A 16,788-nucleotide genomic window follows, 5' to 3' on the forward strand; every position below is an offset into this window, starting at 1 on the left:
CTCGAAGAACTTATGAATAGGAAGAGGCAGCCTCAGGCCTGGGGGAGGGGGGGTGGCAGAATCTTCTTTACAGTGGAAGAAGAACAAAAAACCCTACTTCAAGGGTGAGGGAAGCAATATTAAAGAGTAATGGAAGAAAATATAAACCTAACTCTCATAACTTTAAATGGGAATGGATTAAATGATGCAATAAAATAAAAAAAGAACAGATAGTAGCAAGAGACTTTAATGTCCCTCTCTCAATTTTGGACAAATCCAATAGAAAGATAAATAAATGAAAAAATGTGCAATTGAACAAATTGCTGCAGAAATTAGAGCTAAAAGACTTTTATGGTATCTTCGAAGTGGGAGTACTAAAGAATACATACATACATACATCATATCAGAAGCACATGAACTTTTACTATAACAGACCATGTATTAAGGAACAAAGATATGGCAAATAAATGTAAAAAGGCAAAAATATTTTTAAAGATATTCTTTTTAGATCATGACCTAACAAAAATAGAGATTACTTTGTTGAGAACAAAAGACAGAGACTCAAATGGAATTTAAACAACTCCCAAATATGGAGTGAGCCAAAGAATAAATAATTGAAAAAAATGAATAGTTATGTAAAAGAAAATGATAATGATGAAACAATTTGTCAAAATTTCTGAGATGCAGATAAAGCAATTTTCAGGGTGGGAGAGGGGTTACACTATTAAAATGTGCTTTTAAAAATAACCAAGAAGAGAATTAATGACATGCATTTGTAAAAGCCAACAAATAAACAATGTGAAGTAAGAACAAAAGAGGAGATATTTGAGGGAAATGGGGGGATTAAGACAGGAAGGGGTTAATTGTGGGAATTGAGTGAACCTCACTGACTCATCTCATGACTCAGTTCTTGAGCTAACTCAGTTCCTCCTCTATTCAATTATGGGTCTAGTCCAAACTCTGTCTTTTGAGAAAATTGTACTCAATTGTGGGAATTGGGAGAAAGCCTTATTGTGTTTTTTGAACCTAGCCTTGTATGGTTAGGGAACTGGACCACCTCTATCTGCTCTTTAGAGACTGAAGATCTAGATCATACAGACCAGAAACCCAGTCAGATTCAAAGACTGATGCAAGGAGTTTCCTCACAATTGTACATCTCAAGCAACCTATACGTCTTATCTGAAAACCGGCTCCATACAGGTCAGTTAGTTATTGTTTCCATGTTCTTCTGATTGTTTACAGACACTTTGGGTAATGGAACACCTCCGTTTTTTGATTTCTCCCCCTCTTAAATTTAAAGTCCTTAATCTTTCATCCAATTAGAGATAAGATTACCTAATTTTGTATTGTTTCCTTTCAATTAATTGTTCTCATTTGATTAATTGTTTTTAAGTACAAAAATGGGTCTCCCCTGTATTTGAGTCCAGCTGAAGAGGTCTGGTTCTGGTTTACTGGGCCATTGGCATGCATTGCTGAATAAATCAATATGCTCTGAAGATAGAACTTTATTTCCTCAGTCATTCTTCTTTCACCTGCCACAGACTAAAAGTTAGAGGAGAAACAGATAAAATGAAAACACAAAATTAGAAAAATGACTTTAACAATCAGAACTATAATTATTCCCACTAACCACTTTATAAAAATACTTTAATTTCTAGAGACAATTTTCTCCACATCTTGGAAAAATCTTGAGGTGAAAAATTTCTTGTGGGATGTTCCCCAGGGATTACTTTGCTAGGTTTTGGTTTCCAGCTCATAATCATCTTATTCACATTTCAACTGCATAACACCCACAACCACTCAGCTGGCCCCAGTACTGGTTTAATTTTAATTGTTTATTTTTAATTTATGGAATAAAACAAGCATTTCCATAACATGATAAAAAATTATTGCACATGAAATAGTTTTTGTTTTCAGCTCACACTAATTCAACAATCGACTCTTACAAGCTAACTCTAGCAACATCCCTGCCAATATCATTAATGAATTCAAAATTTGGCTATTCAATCCCATGAAACAGATTATAACAATATATGGAAAGTACTTTGTAAGCTTTTAAGCTATCTCAATGCTAGCTATTGTCATTTTTATTCTAATTCGGCATACTATTTTGTCTTTTTGTTTTTTTCTCAGACCCAGTGGGAGGAGGGTGATGCAGAAAAATGACAAAAAGAATCCAGCCTTCCATGCTATTAAAGGTATTATTTGAAGTGTTTTTATGTTAATCAGACAGATGGCCTTTAACAGGTGAAACTGCCAAATACTATGAGTGTGGGGAGTTGTGACCAAGGAAGCAAATCTTCCTCGTGGGAAATGGAGACTTGTGCTAATTGGTGAGAGAGAAAGAGATTTTCATTGAACTCGGGAACCAGATAAAATATTGACTATCTGGGAAGGATACAGCTATGAAAGCAAGGAGCATAGGTGGCTCATAGGTAGCTCTAGCACCATCTGGTGACTGAACAATATATTACACACTCTCAGCAGGTAAAGTAACTGACAGCCCTCTGTCTCCCAAATAGCGGAAAGCAAGAGGGAGACCACAAGTCTTAGAAGACTATATGTTGAAGAGCAAAAAAACTGGGATTGTGTTCAAAAATATCATAGCCAGAAAAGTTAAACATAATCCTGAAAGAAAAAAAAAGATATTCAGTGAATTGCCAGAATTTCAGGATTTTGTTGCAAAAAAGCCTGGACTTAGAAAGTTTGACATACAAAATCCAAGAGGAATATAAGGTGCACATCGAAGACTAATTACAAGGGAATCAATAAGGATAGACTGTTTACTTTTTATATGAGGAAGTGTAAAACATGTCTAAGGCTGTTAATAGTAACTGGGTAGTGCAAAAGATAGATTGGCGTAGAGTTGAGTATGATGTGATTCTAAAAAGTAAAACCATCTAGGAAAAGGCAAAAAGAGTAATTATCTGTGCAAATGAGGTGTGAGAGGAAGAACTGACAGAAGAATTAGATGGGGGAGAAGAGCTGGTAGTCCTGGAACCCTACTCTCATTGGAAATGGGTTAAAGAGGGAAAAATATATATCTATCTAGAAGGGTATAAAAGTATTCTAAATTCAGAAAGAAATAAAAGACTAAGGGGATAGTGAGGGGGTAGAGAATAATGGAGAGATTTTTAGAGGGAATCCTATTCACATCAGATCTGGGTTAAAGAGAGAACGATATACACATTTAGAAGGGAATAAAAGTGTTCTAAATTTATGAAGAAATAAGAGGGTGAGGGAATGGGATGGGTGGGGAGTATGGAACAGTATCTAGATTAACAGGAATGGGATAAAGAGGGAATATCCTGTATTTTGAAGGCTATAAAAGTCTTGTAAATTCAGATAGAAATAAGAGGGTAAAGAGAATGAGGTGGAGAAGATAAGGAAGGGATCTTTGGAGTAGGGGTAGGTTAGATATCTAAGTATATGTATGTGTGTGTAAGTATACATAGGTATGTTTGTGTATATGTTTGTGTATACATAGGTATGTATGTGTGTGTGTATCTGTGCTTAATTGTAGCAAAAAAAGTGCATAGCAGAGAACAAATGAAAACTTACAAGAGAAGAAAAGTTGGCTAGCACCGAACACAATGAGCAGCATGCATTACATAGGCTTTCTTGAAATGAAAATTATTGCTGTATATTTTGAATCCTCTCTTACATTTTGCCAAACACATAACAATGCTTTTTTTCTTTTCTTATTTTGTATTTAATTTTATAATATGTGTTTTCTTTCATTTTTTATAATGCATGTAAGTTTTAGTATCTAAGTTTAAAATAAAATAATTTTAAATGAAAACAAAAAATCCCAAATTCCTCGATTCTTCATCTAAAAACTTGTAGATGACTGAATTGAATGTCAGAAGTGAATTATTCAGTATTGCCTATACTTCTTTCCCTGTTCACAGGAGGAGTATGTGATGGGGCTAACAAAACATGACCACACGTTTCCTAGAACTCTTGGATTTGAAGTCACTTATGCACTGCCTCCAAACTGATTGGGTGTAAGAGAGGCTATGGACATGCAACCAATTGGTAATTGTTTTATGATGCTTATTTACTGCTTTCAAAAATTCTGTGCCAAGAATAAAATGCTGTATTCCATTAAAAAAGAGTTAGGAATTTTAACAAGCAAAGAGGAGGCTAGAATGCATTCCAGGCTGGAGAGCACAAGAGAGTTTGTGCTAAGACTTACAGGTAGGAGATGGAATGCCAAGTTTGAGGCACAACAAGTCAGCCAGTTTTAGCTTTTAAAGCCCTGTGCCCTGGTCCCAACCTATCTCTCCAGACTTATTAGATATTCCTCTCCCTCTGACACTCCGCTATCTGCCTAGATTGGCCTTCCTTCTGTTCCTCACTCATGACAATCCATCTCCTATTATTTATTTATTTTTATTAATTTATTTATTTTAGTTTTCAACACTCAATCCCATAAGATTTTGAGTTCCAAATTTTCTCCCCATCTCTCCTTTCCCCCCACCCCAAGATGGCATGCATTCTGATTACCCCTTCCCCCAGCCCACCCTCTCTTCTATCGCTCTCCCTCTCTTATCCCTTTCTCCCTTACTTTCTTTTAGGGCAAGATAGATTTCTATACCCTGTTGCCTGTATATATTGTTTCCCAGTTGCATGTAAAAACAATTTTTAACATTTGTTTTTAAAACTTTGAGTCCCCAATACTCTTCCTTCTTCACTCTCCACCCACGGTCATTGAGAAGGCAAGGAATTCATTATAGGTTATGCATGTGTAGCTATGCCAAACACTTCCATAATAGTCATGTTGTGAAAAACTAACTTTATTTCCCTGCATCCTATCCCACCTCCCTGTTTATTCTATTTTTCTCCTTTGACCCTGTCCCTTTTCAAAAGTGTTTGCTTCTGACTACCACCCTCCCCCAATCTGCCCTCCTTTCTATCATTCCCCCCCCTTATCCCCTTCCCCCCTACTTTCCTGTAGGGTAAGCTTTTTTTTCATTCTTTTGGTTCTGTTTTATAATGTCATGATTTTTCATAAAATCATTGCTCCATTCTAATTTCTAAGGAATTACTTTCTTCAGTGAACTTTTGGACCTCCTTTTTCATTTGGCCAGTTCTGCTTTTCAAAGCATTCTTCTTCTCATTGGTTTTTTGGAGCTCTTTTGCTATTTGGATTAGTCTATTTTTAAGGTGTTATTTTCTTAGGTATTTTTTGGGTCTCCTTTAGCAAGCTGTTGACTTGTTTTTCATGATTTTCTTGCATTGCTCTCATTTCTCTTCCCAATTCTTCCTCTACTTCTTTTATTTGATTTTCACAATCCTTTTTGAGCTCTTCCATGGCCTGTGATCAATTCATATTTTTCTTGGAGGATTTTGATGTAGGAGCTTTGACTTTGTCGTCTTCTTCTGGTTGAATGTTTTGATCTTTGTCACCAAAGTAAGATTCTATAGTCTGAGTTTTTTATGCTGTTGCTCAGCTTCTCAACCAATCACTTCACTTTTGAGTTCTTTGTCAAAGTAGGACTCTGCTTTCAGAGTGGAGAGTGCTCTGTCCCAAGCTCTGGGGATTTTATGCAGCTGTTTTCAAAGATGCTTCTAGGCATCTGTAAGTTTTCAATTCTTCTGTGGTGGTATGATCCAAGGACAGGTGCTTATTCCTCTCTTGGCCTGTGCTCTGGTCTGTAAGTGACCTCAAGCACTCTTTTCTACCTTGGAACTTTGAAAAGGATTCCCTCTCCACAGCCTCCATGTGCTCTGCCACACCAGCACTCCTTCTCACCTCAGGACCACCACCCAGGATTGTGACTCAGATCCAAGCAGGGCAAAGCAAGAGAATCCTGCTTCAGTGTGAGCAAAGAGATCCTTGAAATTCCCCTCTGATCAGCCACTGCATCCTCTCCCATCCTCATCTATGGGTTTCCCAAGCAGCCACTACTGCTGCTGCTGCCTCCACCACCAGTACCTCTGCCACCCCAGGGTTGGGGCCAAACCCCTGCCAGACACCAAGGTCAGACAGAGTTTTCCCACTGACCTTTTATGTTGTTCTTGGCATTTGTGGGATGCAAAGTCTTCAAACCACCACAGATGCCAGTGATTCAGTCCCTGAGACCTAGTCCATCCCCATCTGTCCTGGCATGACCCACACTGCACTGTACTCTGCTCCTAGCCTGATGTGAGAGACCCTTCTTGTCAGCCTTCCAGGTTGTCTTGGGCTGGAGATTTGTTTCACTCCATCATTTTGTGGGTTTTACTGCTCTAGAATTTGTTTAGAGTCATTTTTACAGGTGATTGGAGGGGTTTGGGGGAGAGCTCAAGCAAGTCCCTGCTTTCATTCTGCCATCTTCCTTGACTGGCTTCTTAAAGTGCTCCATCTCCTATTATTATGCTTTTTCACTGACTGCCCATGATGCCTGGAATGCATTTCCTCCTTAATTCTCCCTTTCTTTCCCTCTCCTTTAATCGCTCTCATTGCCATCTCACTCATTCTTCTATGGCCCCTTTCTAGTTGAGAGACTAATGCTTATCTTTGCACTGGCAGCCCCCATGCCTGAATGCTCTCCCGCCTCACCTCCAATATCTAGATTCCCTGGCTTCCTTCAGTACTCTACTCAAATCATCCCTTCTGCAGGATCCCTTTCCCTGATGCATTGAGCTGCTGGGCCAATGCCTTCCTTGCTGGAGTTGTCTTCCATCTACTGTGTATATAAATATATATATATAAATATATATATATATATATATGTATATGTATATGTGTGTGTGTGTGTGTGTGTGTGTGTGTGTGTAATACCTATTTATGATCTAACTACTTGCTTGCTGTTTCCCCCATTAGAGTATTAACTCTTGAGAGCAGGGACCACTTCTTTTGCCTTCTTTGTATCCCCAACATTTTGCACAATGCCTAGTCATACATGCTATGTATTTAACAAATGATTGTTTGACTAACTGCTAAAACTTTGGTTTGCTTTGTCATTCCTTATATTGGTTTCTGATATTGAAAAAATACATAGCATTTGTATAGCATTTTAGTGTTTACAAATATCTCAATCTATCCTCACAGCAATTGGAGGAGGTGGGCACTATTATTATGGCCATTATCTAGTTGAGGAAGCTAAGGCAGACGGCCATTAAGTGACGTTCCCTGGGTCCCATAGCTAGTGTCTGAGACTGAATTTAAACTCAGATCCTCCTAACTCCATGTTTAGCACTCTATCCACTGAGTCAGCTGATTCAAGTAATGGGAGAATTAAGATCCCAAAAGCCTAGAATTCCAGGCTGACTCTAAAAAGATCTAATTTCAGGGGTATACAAGAAAGCTTTGGTGAAATACAAGAAGGGGTATACAAGAAAGCTTTTAAAGTTTGGTGGAAAAAAACACCAATAGCAAAACTTCACAAGTATGAGATGGGAAAGCAACAGTCCATCTGAAAAAGGGCAGGGTAAGGGGTGGAGGGTGGGGACGGGGTGGAGGGTGGGGAGTCAATGGTGTCCTATGTCAGCCAAAAAAGCTAACTGGATTTCAGGCTGCACATAGTTCCAGGACTGGGGAAGTAATGATCCTACTGTATTTACTCTGACCTGGTCAGAGCACATCTGAAAAATTTTGCTCAGTTGGAGGCACCATATTTTAAGAGATATCTCACCAGGATGGTGAAAATCTCTGAAATCATGTCATATGGATGTTGGTAGAAGGAACTAGGGATGGGAATCTTAGAGGTGCTCCAACTTGCATCTGCTGCTCTGCCTGGTTTGAACTCCATGGAACAAGATTCCCTTCCACCTTGGTACCCCTGGTGTCCCAGCCCTATAACTCCTTCCTGCCTCCTTTTGTGTATTGTCTCTCTTTTAAATTGTTTTTTATTTTGTTTTTAATTTGTGGAATAAAACAATCATTTCCATAATATACCACAATAAAAAAGATGCTTCTACATGAAACTGTAAATCTACTCCATAAAACTCGCTATTCTTTTCAAATAACAAAATTATCATGTAAATTTCTTTTTTCTTTTTCTTCCCTCCCCCCACCCCACAGATGGCTACCATTAGACACAAATGGGTGTATATGTATATATATTACATATATATGTAAATGCATATATGCCTTTATATGAATAGGTATGTATATATGTGTAAAATTTTTCTATCAGCTCTTTCTCTGGATGCAGATAGTGTCTTTCTTCACATGTTTTTCTACTTAATTTCGATATTTATAATAGACAAAACAACTTATTGCTTAAAGTCATTCTTAAAAAAATATTGCTCTTACTGTATATAATGTTCTCTTGTTTCTGCTCTTTTCCCCTTTGTTACTTCATGCAAACCTTTCCTTTTTCTCTAAAATCATTGAGTTTATCGTTTCTTCTAGGACAGCAGTATTCCATCACAATCATACACCCCAATTTTTTCTGCTGTTCCCCAACTGATGGGCATCCCTACAAATTTCAGCTCTTGGCCACCGCAAAGAGAGCTGCTATAAACATTTTGGAACACATAGGTTATTTTCTTTTTGCCTTAATCATCTTTGGAAATAGTCCCTTTCTAAACTGTAAGCTCCTTGAGGACAAGGATTATCTTTATTTTTATTAATTTATCCCTAGTACTTCTATCGTAGGCACTTAATAAATGTTTCTTGAATTGGATTGCATTGGAGAGGTTGACTGGATAGCGAGTGGGGGGAAGCCACAGAGACAATTAGGCAGCATTAAATGAAATCTTCCTAACCATTAGAGCCATCCAAAGTGGAATGGGAGGCCTTCTAAGCATTTCCCCCTTATGGAAGGTGTCTGAGCAGAGGCTGGATATCCATTTGTCAGGTACATTGTGGTAGGGGTTCCTGGTTAGCAGTGGGTTAACCTGGATGCCAGGGATGTCCTTTCCAATGCTTAGATCCTGTCATTTTACCCATCTTTAATCCTTTCGTTTGGTAGAACGCTTATTTCTACAAGGCAAGAAAGTCAAAGGTGGTGGTTAACAGTCTTTAATGAGCACTGATGGTATACAGAGTGATATTGTGGGCCAATATATAAAAGGCTAAAAGCAAAGGTAGTTCAGGGAGCTTTCAGAGTGAAGAAGGGACTGTATATTTATAGTAGAAAAAAGGAATGGCCACCACTCTCCATTTCAGAGAATCATAGGCTACATGAGATTTCCAGAAGCCCATCTTTTCATATACCCTTTGAGCTGGGTAATTAAAACAAAGAGCATTCACCACCACAGCATCATACCCCTGATCCTGTGCAAATTGGAGCAGAGTCTGGATCAGGGATTTGGCGATGCCCTGGCCCCGGTACTCTGCTCTCACTGACAAATGTAGCAACTCCATGCATTTCTTTCCTCTTAAAGCCTCTTGTGCTGGGCAAGCACACACTGTACCCACCACTTGACCCTCTGACTCTGCCACCCAGAAACAAGATCCTCTGTCACTGAGATAGGATTTCTTGATGTCCTTCATATCTGTGTGCAAAGCATGGTCCACGTAAAACTTGAAGGGATATCTAGCAAGCAGCCAGAGGAAGACCAGGAGGCCTGAGAGGGCCAGAAGAGACAGGAGGAGGGAGCCAGACCCAAGGAACAGGGCCCCTGTGCCCCCCAGCAGTACCAGAAAGCTTCTGGGCTGTCTCAGCAGATGGAAAAAGGCAGAAGGAATGTGATGTAGTATTCCCTTAATGAACACATCCATCACAGCTTCTCTGTCTTGGTCCTGATATTTCCGGATGTGATAGGGAGCCATGGATTCTTCAGTCACTTTCTCCTACACACACCATAGAAAAAAGCAGATTGGTGCCATCGTTACCCAATCCACTTCAGTCATACCATCTCCCTCCCCAGAACTCACCTTCTTTTCCTGGAAGGAAAAAACTACTGCTTGAATGGGAGGATTGGAAGGCAGGGGAAGAAAACTGCCCACATTCTACCCTCTATAGCCCCAAGCCCTCTTGATCCCATCTGGAGTCAGTCCAAGGATGACAGGAGCAAATCGTATGGATATTCAGAAGTGTCTTTCTGAGCCATCCAGAATAGACTCTCCCAATGTGATTGTCTTGCCTCTCAATCCAGAGCTTCCTGTGGTGCCAAGTCATGGGACCATGAAGTACATATGGTACACTGGAGTGAGTGCTAGATTTGGAGTGTGAGGACCTAAATTCAAATTTTGCTTCTCTCACATACTACCGAGTGACTGTGGGCAAGTCACTCAACATAACTGGGTCCCCATTTCTAATCTGTAAAAGGGAGGTAAGCTGAGGGTGGGATAGATGGCATATTAGGTACCTTTCAGCTCCAAATCTGTCCTATATAAAGAACTCAGAGGCAGATGGGAATTTTTCCAGGGAAGTTCCCTCTCCTATCTCCTCACCTGTTGGTTTTCCTGATCCCAGGCACTCCTGTCCTTTGTAGCTGGTACCTTTGCAACCTGTGATCTTTTCTCTCAAGTTGCTGCTATAAGAGTCTTCCCGAGTGCTTCCAAGGCCATGTGATGCCAAAAGGTCAATGTCCTTTCTCCTGTTGGAGCTGTCTGGTTGAGAGCAGAATCCTCACTTTTTTTCATACACTACAAATTCCCGCAGCACAGGAATGCTCCCACTCACCTACCCCAAGCTCAGATAATGAGTATGGCATTCTGCCCAATCCACCCTGGTGAAGGTCTCTGCTCTTCCCATCTCTGGGAGAGGCAAGCTGGTCCTAGAATGGGGACAGAAGCCTTCATTCACCTCTTTAGCCTCTGGATCTCCCTTTTCCTTTGTGCTTTCCCCCCTCCCCAAGAATTTCTAGCCCCCTGGCTGTGATTTGGACAGATCCAGAAGTGTTACTGAATCCTAGGATGAGTATCCTCTGGTCTGTCTCTGGTCCTTTGGATATGGTGCTGTCAGTAGCCAGCATCCAAGTGCAGACTCAAGCTTTCTTTAGGACTGGACACTGATGAATCCTTAGAGAAAGACCTCACCCAAAGTCACAGAAACTCAGAGCCAGAGGGGACTTCAAAAGGGACAGGCTTTCCCATGGTTAGAAGTCTTCAAGCATAGGCTGGATGGGCAGGTTATAGAGAGAATTCCTGTTCAAATCTGCTTTGGACTGGCTTGCCCCTAAAAGTCCTTTCCCCTCAATGCTTCTGAGATCCAGTGATTTCTTTTAGAACTTTAAGAAACCAGAAAATGCCCACACTTACCTTCTGATGACAGGAATGTATGAAAAACTTTTTTTAAGATCCAGCTATTTGCTAAGTAGTAAGTTAAAGACTGGGGATACAAGTTCAAAAATGAGAATGCCCCTGCCTTAGGAGCTTACTTCCTAACGGGGAAAAACAACACAGGCAGGGGAGTAGTAGCCAGGGAGGGGACTTTGGATCTGAGGAACCACAGGAATGGCTCATGGAGCAAGAAGGGTGTCATTTAACCTGCTTAAGTATTTTTTTGATTGGTTTTCAGATTGAGAGATGAAAGGTAGAGGGTGGGGTGTTTAAACCTGCAGTACTGATAACATGTGTGTTGGCAATCAAAATGGGCTCTTAGCACTTAGTTCAACCAGGTGCCCTTGAAGAGTTTGGCCTTTATTTCCTTGATTAATTTAGGAGTCCTTAGTGACCTCCTTGCCTCAAGGGAAAGCCTAGTTTACATGGGTTTGAGTGACATGGGAGGCTTTTAGACCACGTGGGTTTAATTATCTTTGTGACAATTTTAGGTCGTGTGGGTGGGTCGCATGTGTGACTCACCCTTGACCCTGAAAAAGATATAAAACTATGGGCTTTCTCTTTTTTGGAGCTCTGACCCACAGCAGCAGTGGTGCATATGACTCTGGGCCTGTCCTTGTTATGAGCTTCTGGGCTGAACTTAGATGTTGGTAACTATGAATTGTATTTGGCCTGTCAATGTTTGTAATTTGTTTGTATTTGCTCCGAAGTTCAGGGTGCTGGCTTTTTCCCCTGAACTAAGTGAATGGTATTTGTATGCTGAATTAAAGTAAGCTTGTTAACCCCTTAACGTTGCTTTCCTTAGTAAAGCAGATCAAAAGAACCCGGGTTTTTGCAGCATTCTGTGAGCTGGTTGTTGATTTTAAACCACTCCCAGCAGCTGCCAGTCAGATTGTTGAAACAACATGGTACAGTGATCTGGACAAAGTTTTAGAGGCATCTCTCACAAAACTAAGGGAAACAATCAGAACTTCCCTATCACCCTTATTTTGAAAATCTCTGGAAAGGGTTTTCAGCCAAGCGCTCAGGTAAGCAATGAATGGATGCATGAACGAAAAAGTGCCTATTATGAGTCTGTTCTATGCCAGGCACTGGGTTAGGCTCTGAGGACAGAAAGCAAAAGTTAGAATCTCTGTCTTCACAAGAAGCTTATGTTCTAATAAAGAAAGACAAGTCAGATAGGTGACTGACTGATGTCCAAGAGGACAACCAATTTGATTTAACTGGGCAGAAAAGGCAGAAAGGGCTCATGCCCAAATGCATCAATAGTCCTGGAAGTAGTCCAGAACACCAACATTCAGAAGGCATGCTTTCTCTCCACGATCCCAAGTATACCTTCTGAGGCACGAGGGTACTGCCTTTTCTTTGGCACGTAGCTCCCTGCTGCCCCAGATTCTGGCCCAACTTCCTGCTGCATTACTAAATACATGCTCTATTATTATAATTTATACATACTATTATATGTATTATTATTATTGAAGCTGTGTTCCACTTACTTTTTTCTCAATTGAAGCTTTTTCTCTTATTTTTTTTCTTTGTTGAGGCTCATTTAGAGTGGGTCATTCAGCTGCAGCAGCTTTTAATGCAGCTTTCTCTCCACATCAATGGACAGCTCTGGCTTGTGTCTGCAACCTCTGTCATTGTCCACTCCCTCTCCCCTCCACAACCCCTCCTCCACACATTGAGATCCATGTCCTTCTTATATTCGGAAACTTATTTGCAGAGGCATGGGAGGGAGAGAAAATAGATCTGTTATTTTTTTTCCTAATTTATGAAAGTAAACCAAGTGTTTCTTTTTAAAATAATTGTTTTTATAAGCATTTATTCTATCTCCTTCCCAACTCCTCCCACCCCCATAGAACAATTTTAAAAACAATAATAAAACTCTCATTATAAATATGCATAGTCCTGAAGAACAAATTCCCACATTGGATATATCCAGAAACATCTGTCTCATACTGCAGTTTAAGTCAAGGAGGAAATGGATTGCATGTTTCATCTTCAGGGCTCGGTAATCATGGTGTATCCTTGTAAGTTTCAGAATTTTAAAGTCTTTCAACACTGTTTCTCTTTACAACACTGTTATCATTTTGTAAATTGTTCTCCTGATGCTGGTCACTTTCCTCTGCAACAGTTCAGAAGTCTTCCTAGTTTCCTCAGAAACTTTCCATTTCACCATTTCATATGGTGAAACAATTCAATTGTATTTATATGTTTTAATTTATTTAGCCATTCCCTGATAAGGAGATACCTCCTAAATTTCCAATATGTGGCTATGAAAAAGTTGCTATAAATATTATTGTACATATTTTTAATCTCTTTGTGAGTATAGAACTAATACTGGTATTGCTGGGTAGAAGAGGAGAGCAGGCTTAGCGACTTCTGGGACCTAGTTCCAAATGGCTTTCCAGATTGGCTGGACGGATTCGCAGCTTCGTGAGTAGTGTGCATGTTTTCCCATATTCCCATATCCCATATCCCCTCCAACGTTTCTCACTTACTTTTTTGTTCTTTTTACCAATCTGAAGGGTGAGAGGTAGAACCTTGGAGTTGTTTTAATTTTCATTTCTCTAAATTATTAGTGATTTGGAACATTTTTTCATATAGTTGTTAATAACTCGGATTTCTTTCTTTCAAAACAGCCTATTCATATTCTTTGACCATTTGTCTACTGAGGAATGGTTCTTGGTCATAAATTTAAATAATTTACTCACATATCTTGGATATGAGACCTTTAACAGAGAACTTATTGCAAAGATTTTTTTCTAGTTACCTAGAAGCTGCTTTCCTTTTTCAGATATCGTAGGAAGTTCCAATGAAGGACTCCCCTTGTTGTGTGCTCACCATATTCATAGTAACTGTTTGGGGGAAGCAAGCATTTCTTAGACAACAAAAATAAAAATAAATATGCAATCCCAGTTGACCCTAAATGTCCATAAGATGCCCCTGGGGCTTCTGTCTAGACTTCTTTATTCTCAGTCGGTGTCATACAACAGCCACTAGGTGCTGTCCCCAGGATCAGGCAGTATGTGGGGGATATGGATTTGGGGGTGGCTTTGGTTTCAAGCCCCAACAAAATCCATATCCTCCCTTCATGCCCATTCCTTCCTACTTTGCCTACTTCTAGTTTTCCCTTGGGGCACACATGAGCCAGCCAACTGGGGCCTTGTCCAAAGTCCAGGAGTACTGGAGCAGAACACATGATGTTATGGCCTCCCTGTGATCACCATCACTATAACCTTGACTCAGGCAACCCTGCTCCAAGACCCACAGCAGCCCGATCACTGACTAGGCACTTCTAATATAGGACATTTGAAGCCAATTATGAAAAAGTTTCCTCTCCAAAGTTGGTCCTAGAATTCCCCAGCCCTTCCCACACTCATACTTTGTAAACCATTGCCACTTGCTATTAACAGACCAGAACAAACCAGAGGATGTTTACATGGACTACAATGCACTGGGTCTGCAGTGGAACAGAACTTCTGTGGGAGCAGGGTAATATGCCTCTTTGCTTCTGGAACCCAACATAAAAGGGCTTGTGGGGCCAGAATCAAAGGCAACTGATATCTGCAATGTTCCTATGACTGAAGATGTCCTTCCTACTGTGTGGGACAGAGACCCTTACCCAAATTAAAATCAATGGCTTCTCAAGGTAGAAAGCAGGAAGGAATTTTACTATGATCTCAAGAAAGGATGACTCATGCAGAGAATGCCCTCAGTGTTAGACCACACCATATGCAAAAAGAACAGACTTTTTATAGACCCTGACCACAGCCCCTCTTTTCCCAAACCCCCTTCCATTTGGCTTAGAGTCATGAGTTTTGGGGGGCATAATCTAAAAGCAGAATTTCACCTCCCCTCCCCATGGCATTGAAAAAAAGGACAGTGAGATATGGAAAAAGTACAGAGTGAAATTAAAAAGGTACAGACAGGTGTGGTTATCAGTATTCTGTGTGGCTATCTTTATTCTACAACATCTGCACAATTCTAATCTCCCCCTTTTTAGGCCACTGGCCTTGGGAGTTTTGCCTGGAACATTCTGTAGCTAATCTTGCTCTTACAGTAAAGTTGCGTGTAGTGTCTAAGCGGGGATTGGTGTGGGGTATTGCAGCATCTTGGAATTTCCATATGTCTAAGTTCCTTCATTGTATCCCATTCAATCCCTCCTCTTATTTTTATTCACTGAAGACCTCTCACACCATTCTTGGTACAAATCTTCCACCATCTCATCATCATCCTCTACCTCTAAACCATCCATCCCAATTCAACTATCTCATTCTGCCGGGGTCCACCCTTGTTTCCTTAAAATTATCACCCTAGTAAGTCCCTTGGTCTTGTCCTATTACTAAGGAGCCATTCTGGTCTCAGGGGGACAGGGACCCAAGGCCACTGGGATAGTCTTTGGAGCCCACCACAGATCCACCCTTACTATCTGGGTGATTAGTTGAATCACACAGGCAAGACAAACAGGTAATAATGTAATGCCACTGATTGCTAACAAGAGAAACCATAGAATTTGTTTCCACCAGCTTCCTCTGAAGCAGCACCACCAGGAGGTGCCAAATGGCAAAGACCAGGACTGAATCAGAACATGGACCAATTTCCTTATATCCTTAGTAATTTCTCTTCCCACCTTCCCATTATGGTAAATTTTTGCACAACATGTAGATAAGTTTAGCTTCCCACAGACACCACCTTCCTCAGCTAGCATATAGTCTAAAACTAGTCTGTGTTGGAGGACTGCTTCTCTTGTCTGAGTAGCTCGATCTGCCAGTAGATCTAGGGAGTTTGCTGTCCGGTTGGTAATGATTTCCACTACTACCTGGAGTCTAATTAATCTGTTGAGGATATAGATTGAGGTCCTATCACCCCAACTCCCATCCTGGGCCCAAGTGGCCAGCCCATAGGTTTGGATGATTCTTTTGAGGGCCATTTATTCCCCTACCCATTGGCATCTCCTGTTCTGACAAGAGAGGTTATGTAGGGACCTCCTTACTTGGTCTTGATTGAAGTTGTCATACCATCTTACCCCAAGGTGACCTCCTTGAGTTCCTGAAAGGAAAAAGAATTTGGGGCAGACCAGTTCAGTGGGAAGTGGGTGTGAGCCATAGAACTGCAAATCCAGTCATGCCCTTTCAAGGCTGGTTGTTTGTCCCCACATATATTGGAACGACTTCCTGATACTAGGTGATAACTCGTACCGCAGGTTCCTAGGGGTCCACCTTCATTCTTACTTCAATAGTGATATTTCCATAGGGCTACATCTCCCTCCCGTCTACGATCTGTTGGTCTGTTCCTTTCTATTCCAATAGTACAGGAGGTAGTGCCCTTTTACACCTGTTTCATTGATCCATCCCCAGCCTAGAATTCCCTCAGCCCCTTCCCAAAGTCTCATCTTTTCAGGATCTTTCAAGAGAATTATAAGGTCCTCTGTGCCCTTTTTATCCTATTCTTCTGAGACCTTAGTGCAGTTGCATATCTCTATCTCTACAACTCCTGTGTAAGACCATTTGAAATGAATCTCTCCTAGCACAGTTGTCCCTCTTGTTTGATTTAGGCAGCATATTCCCTTCCTTTCTTCAGCAAGATGCCAGGAATGCTCCTCCCAATTTTCCCTAAAACCTGTTTCATCATGGACCACGGAT

General features: G+C 40.6%; 1 protein-coding gene across 1 annotated transcript; it reads right to left on the bottom strand.

Moving 5' to 3' along the window:
- Nucleotides 1-9,016: 9,016 nt before the first annotated feature.
- LOC118844425 (probable N-acetyltransferase CML6) lies at nucleotides 9,017-9,688 on the bottom strand. The gene has a single exon (XM_036752313.1). It carries the CDS (start codon nucleotides 9,686-9,688, stop codon nucleotides 9,017-9,019), a length of 672 nt encoding a protein of 223 aa, XP_036608208.1.
- Between the last annotated feature and the right edge of the window lie 7,100 nt (nucleotides 9,689-16,788).

This window comes from Trichosurus vulpecula, chromosome 3, assembly GCF_011100635.1.
Source record: "Trichosurus vulpecula isolate mTriVul1 chromosome 3, mTriVul1.pri, whole genome shotgun sequence".
NCBI classification, from domain to species: Eukaryota; Metazoa; Chordata; class Mammalia; order Diprotodontia; family Phalangeridae; genus Trichosurus; species Trichosurus vulpecula.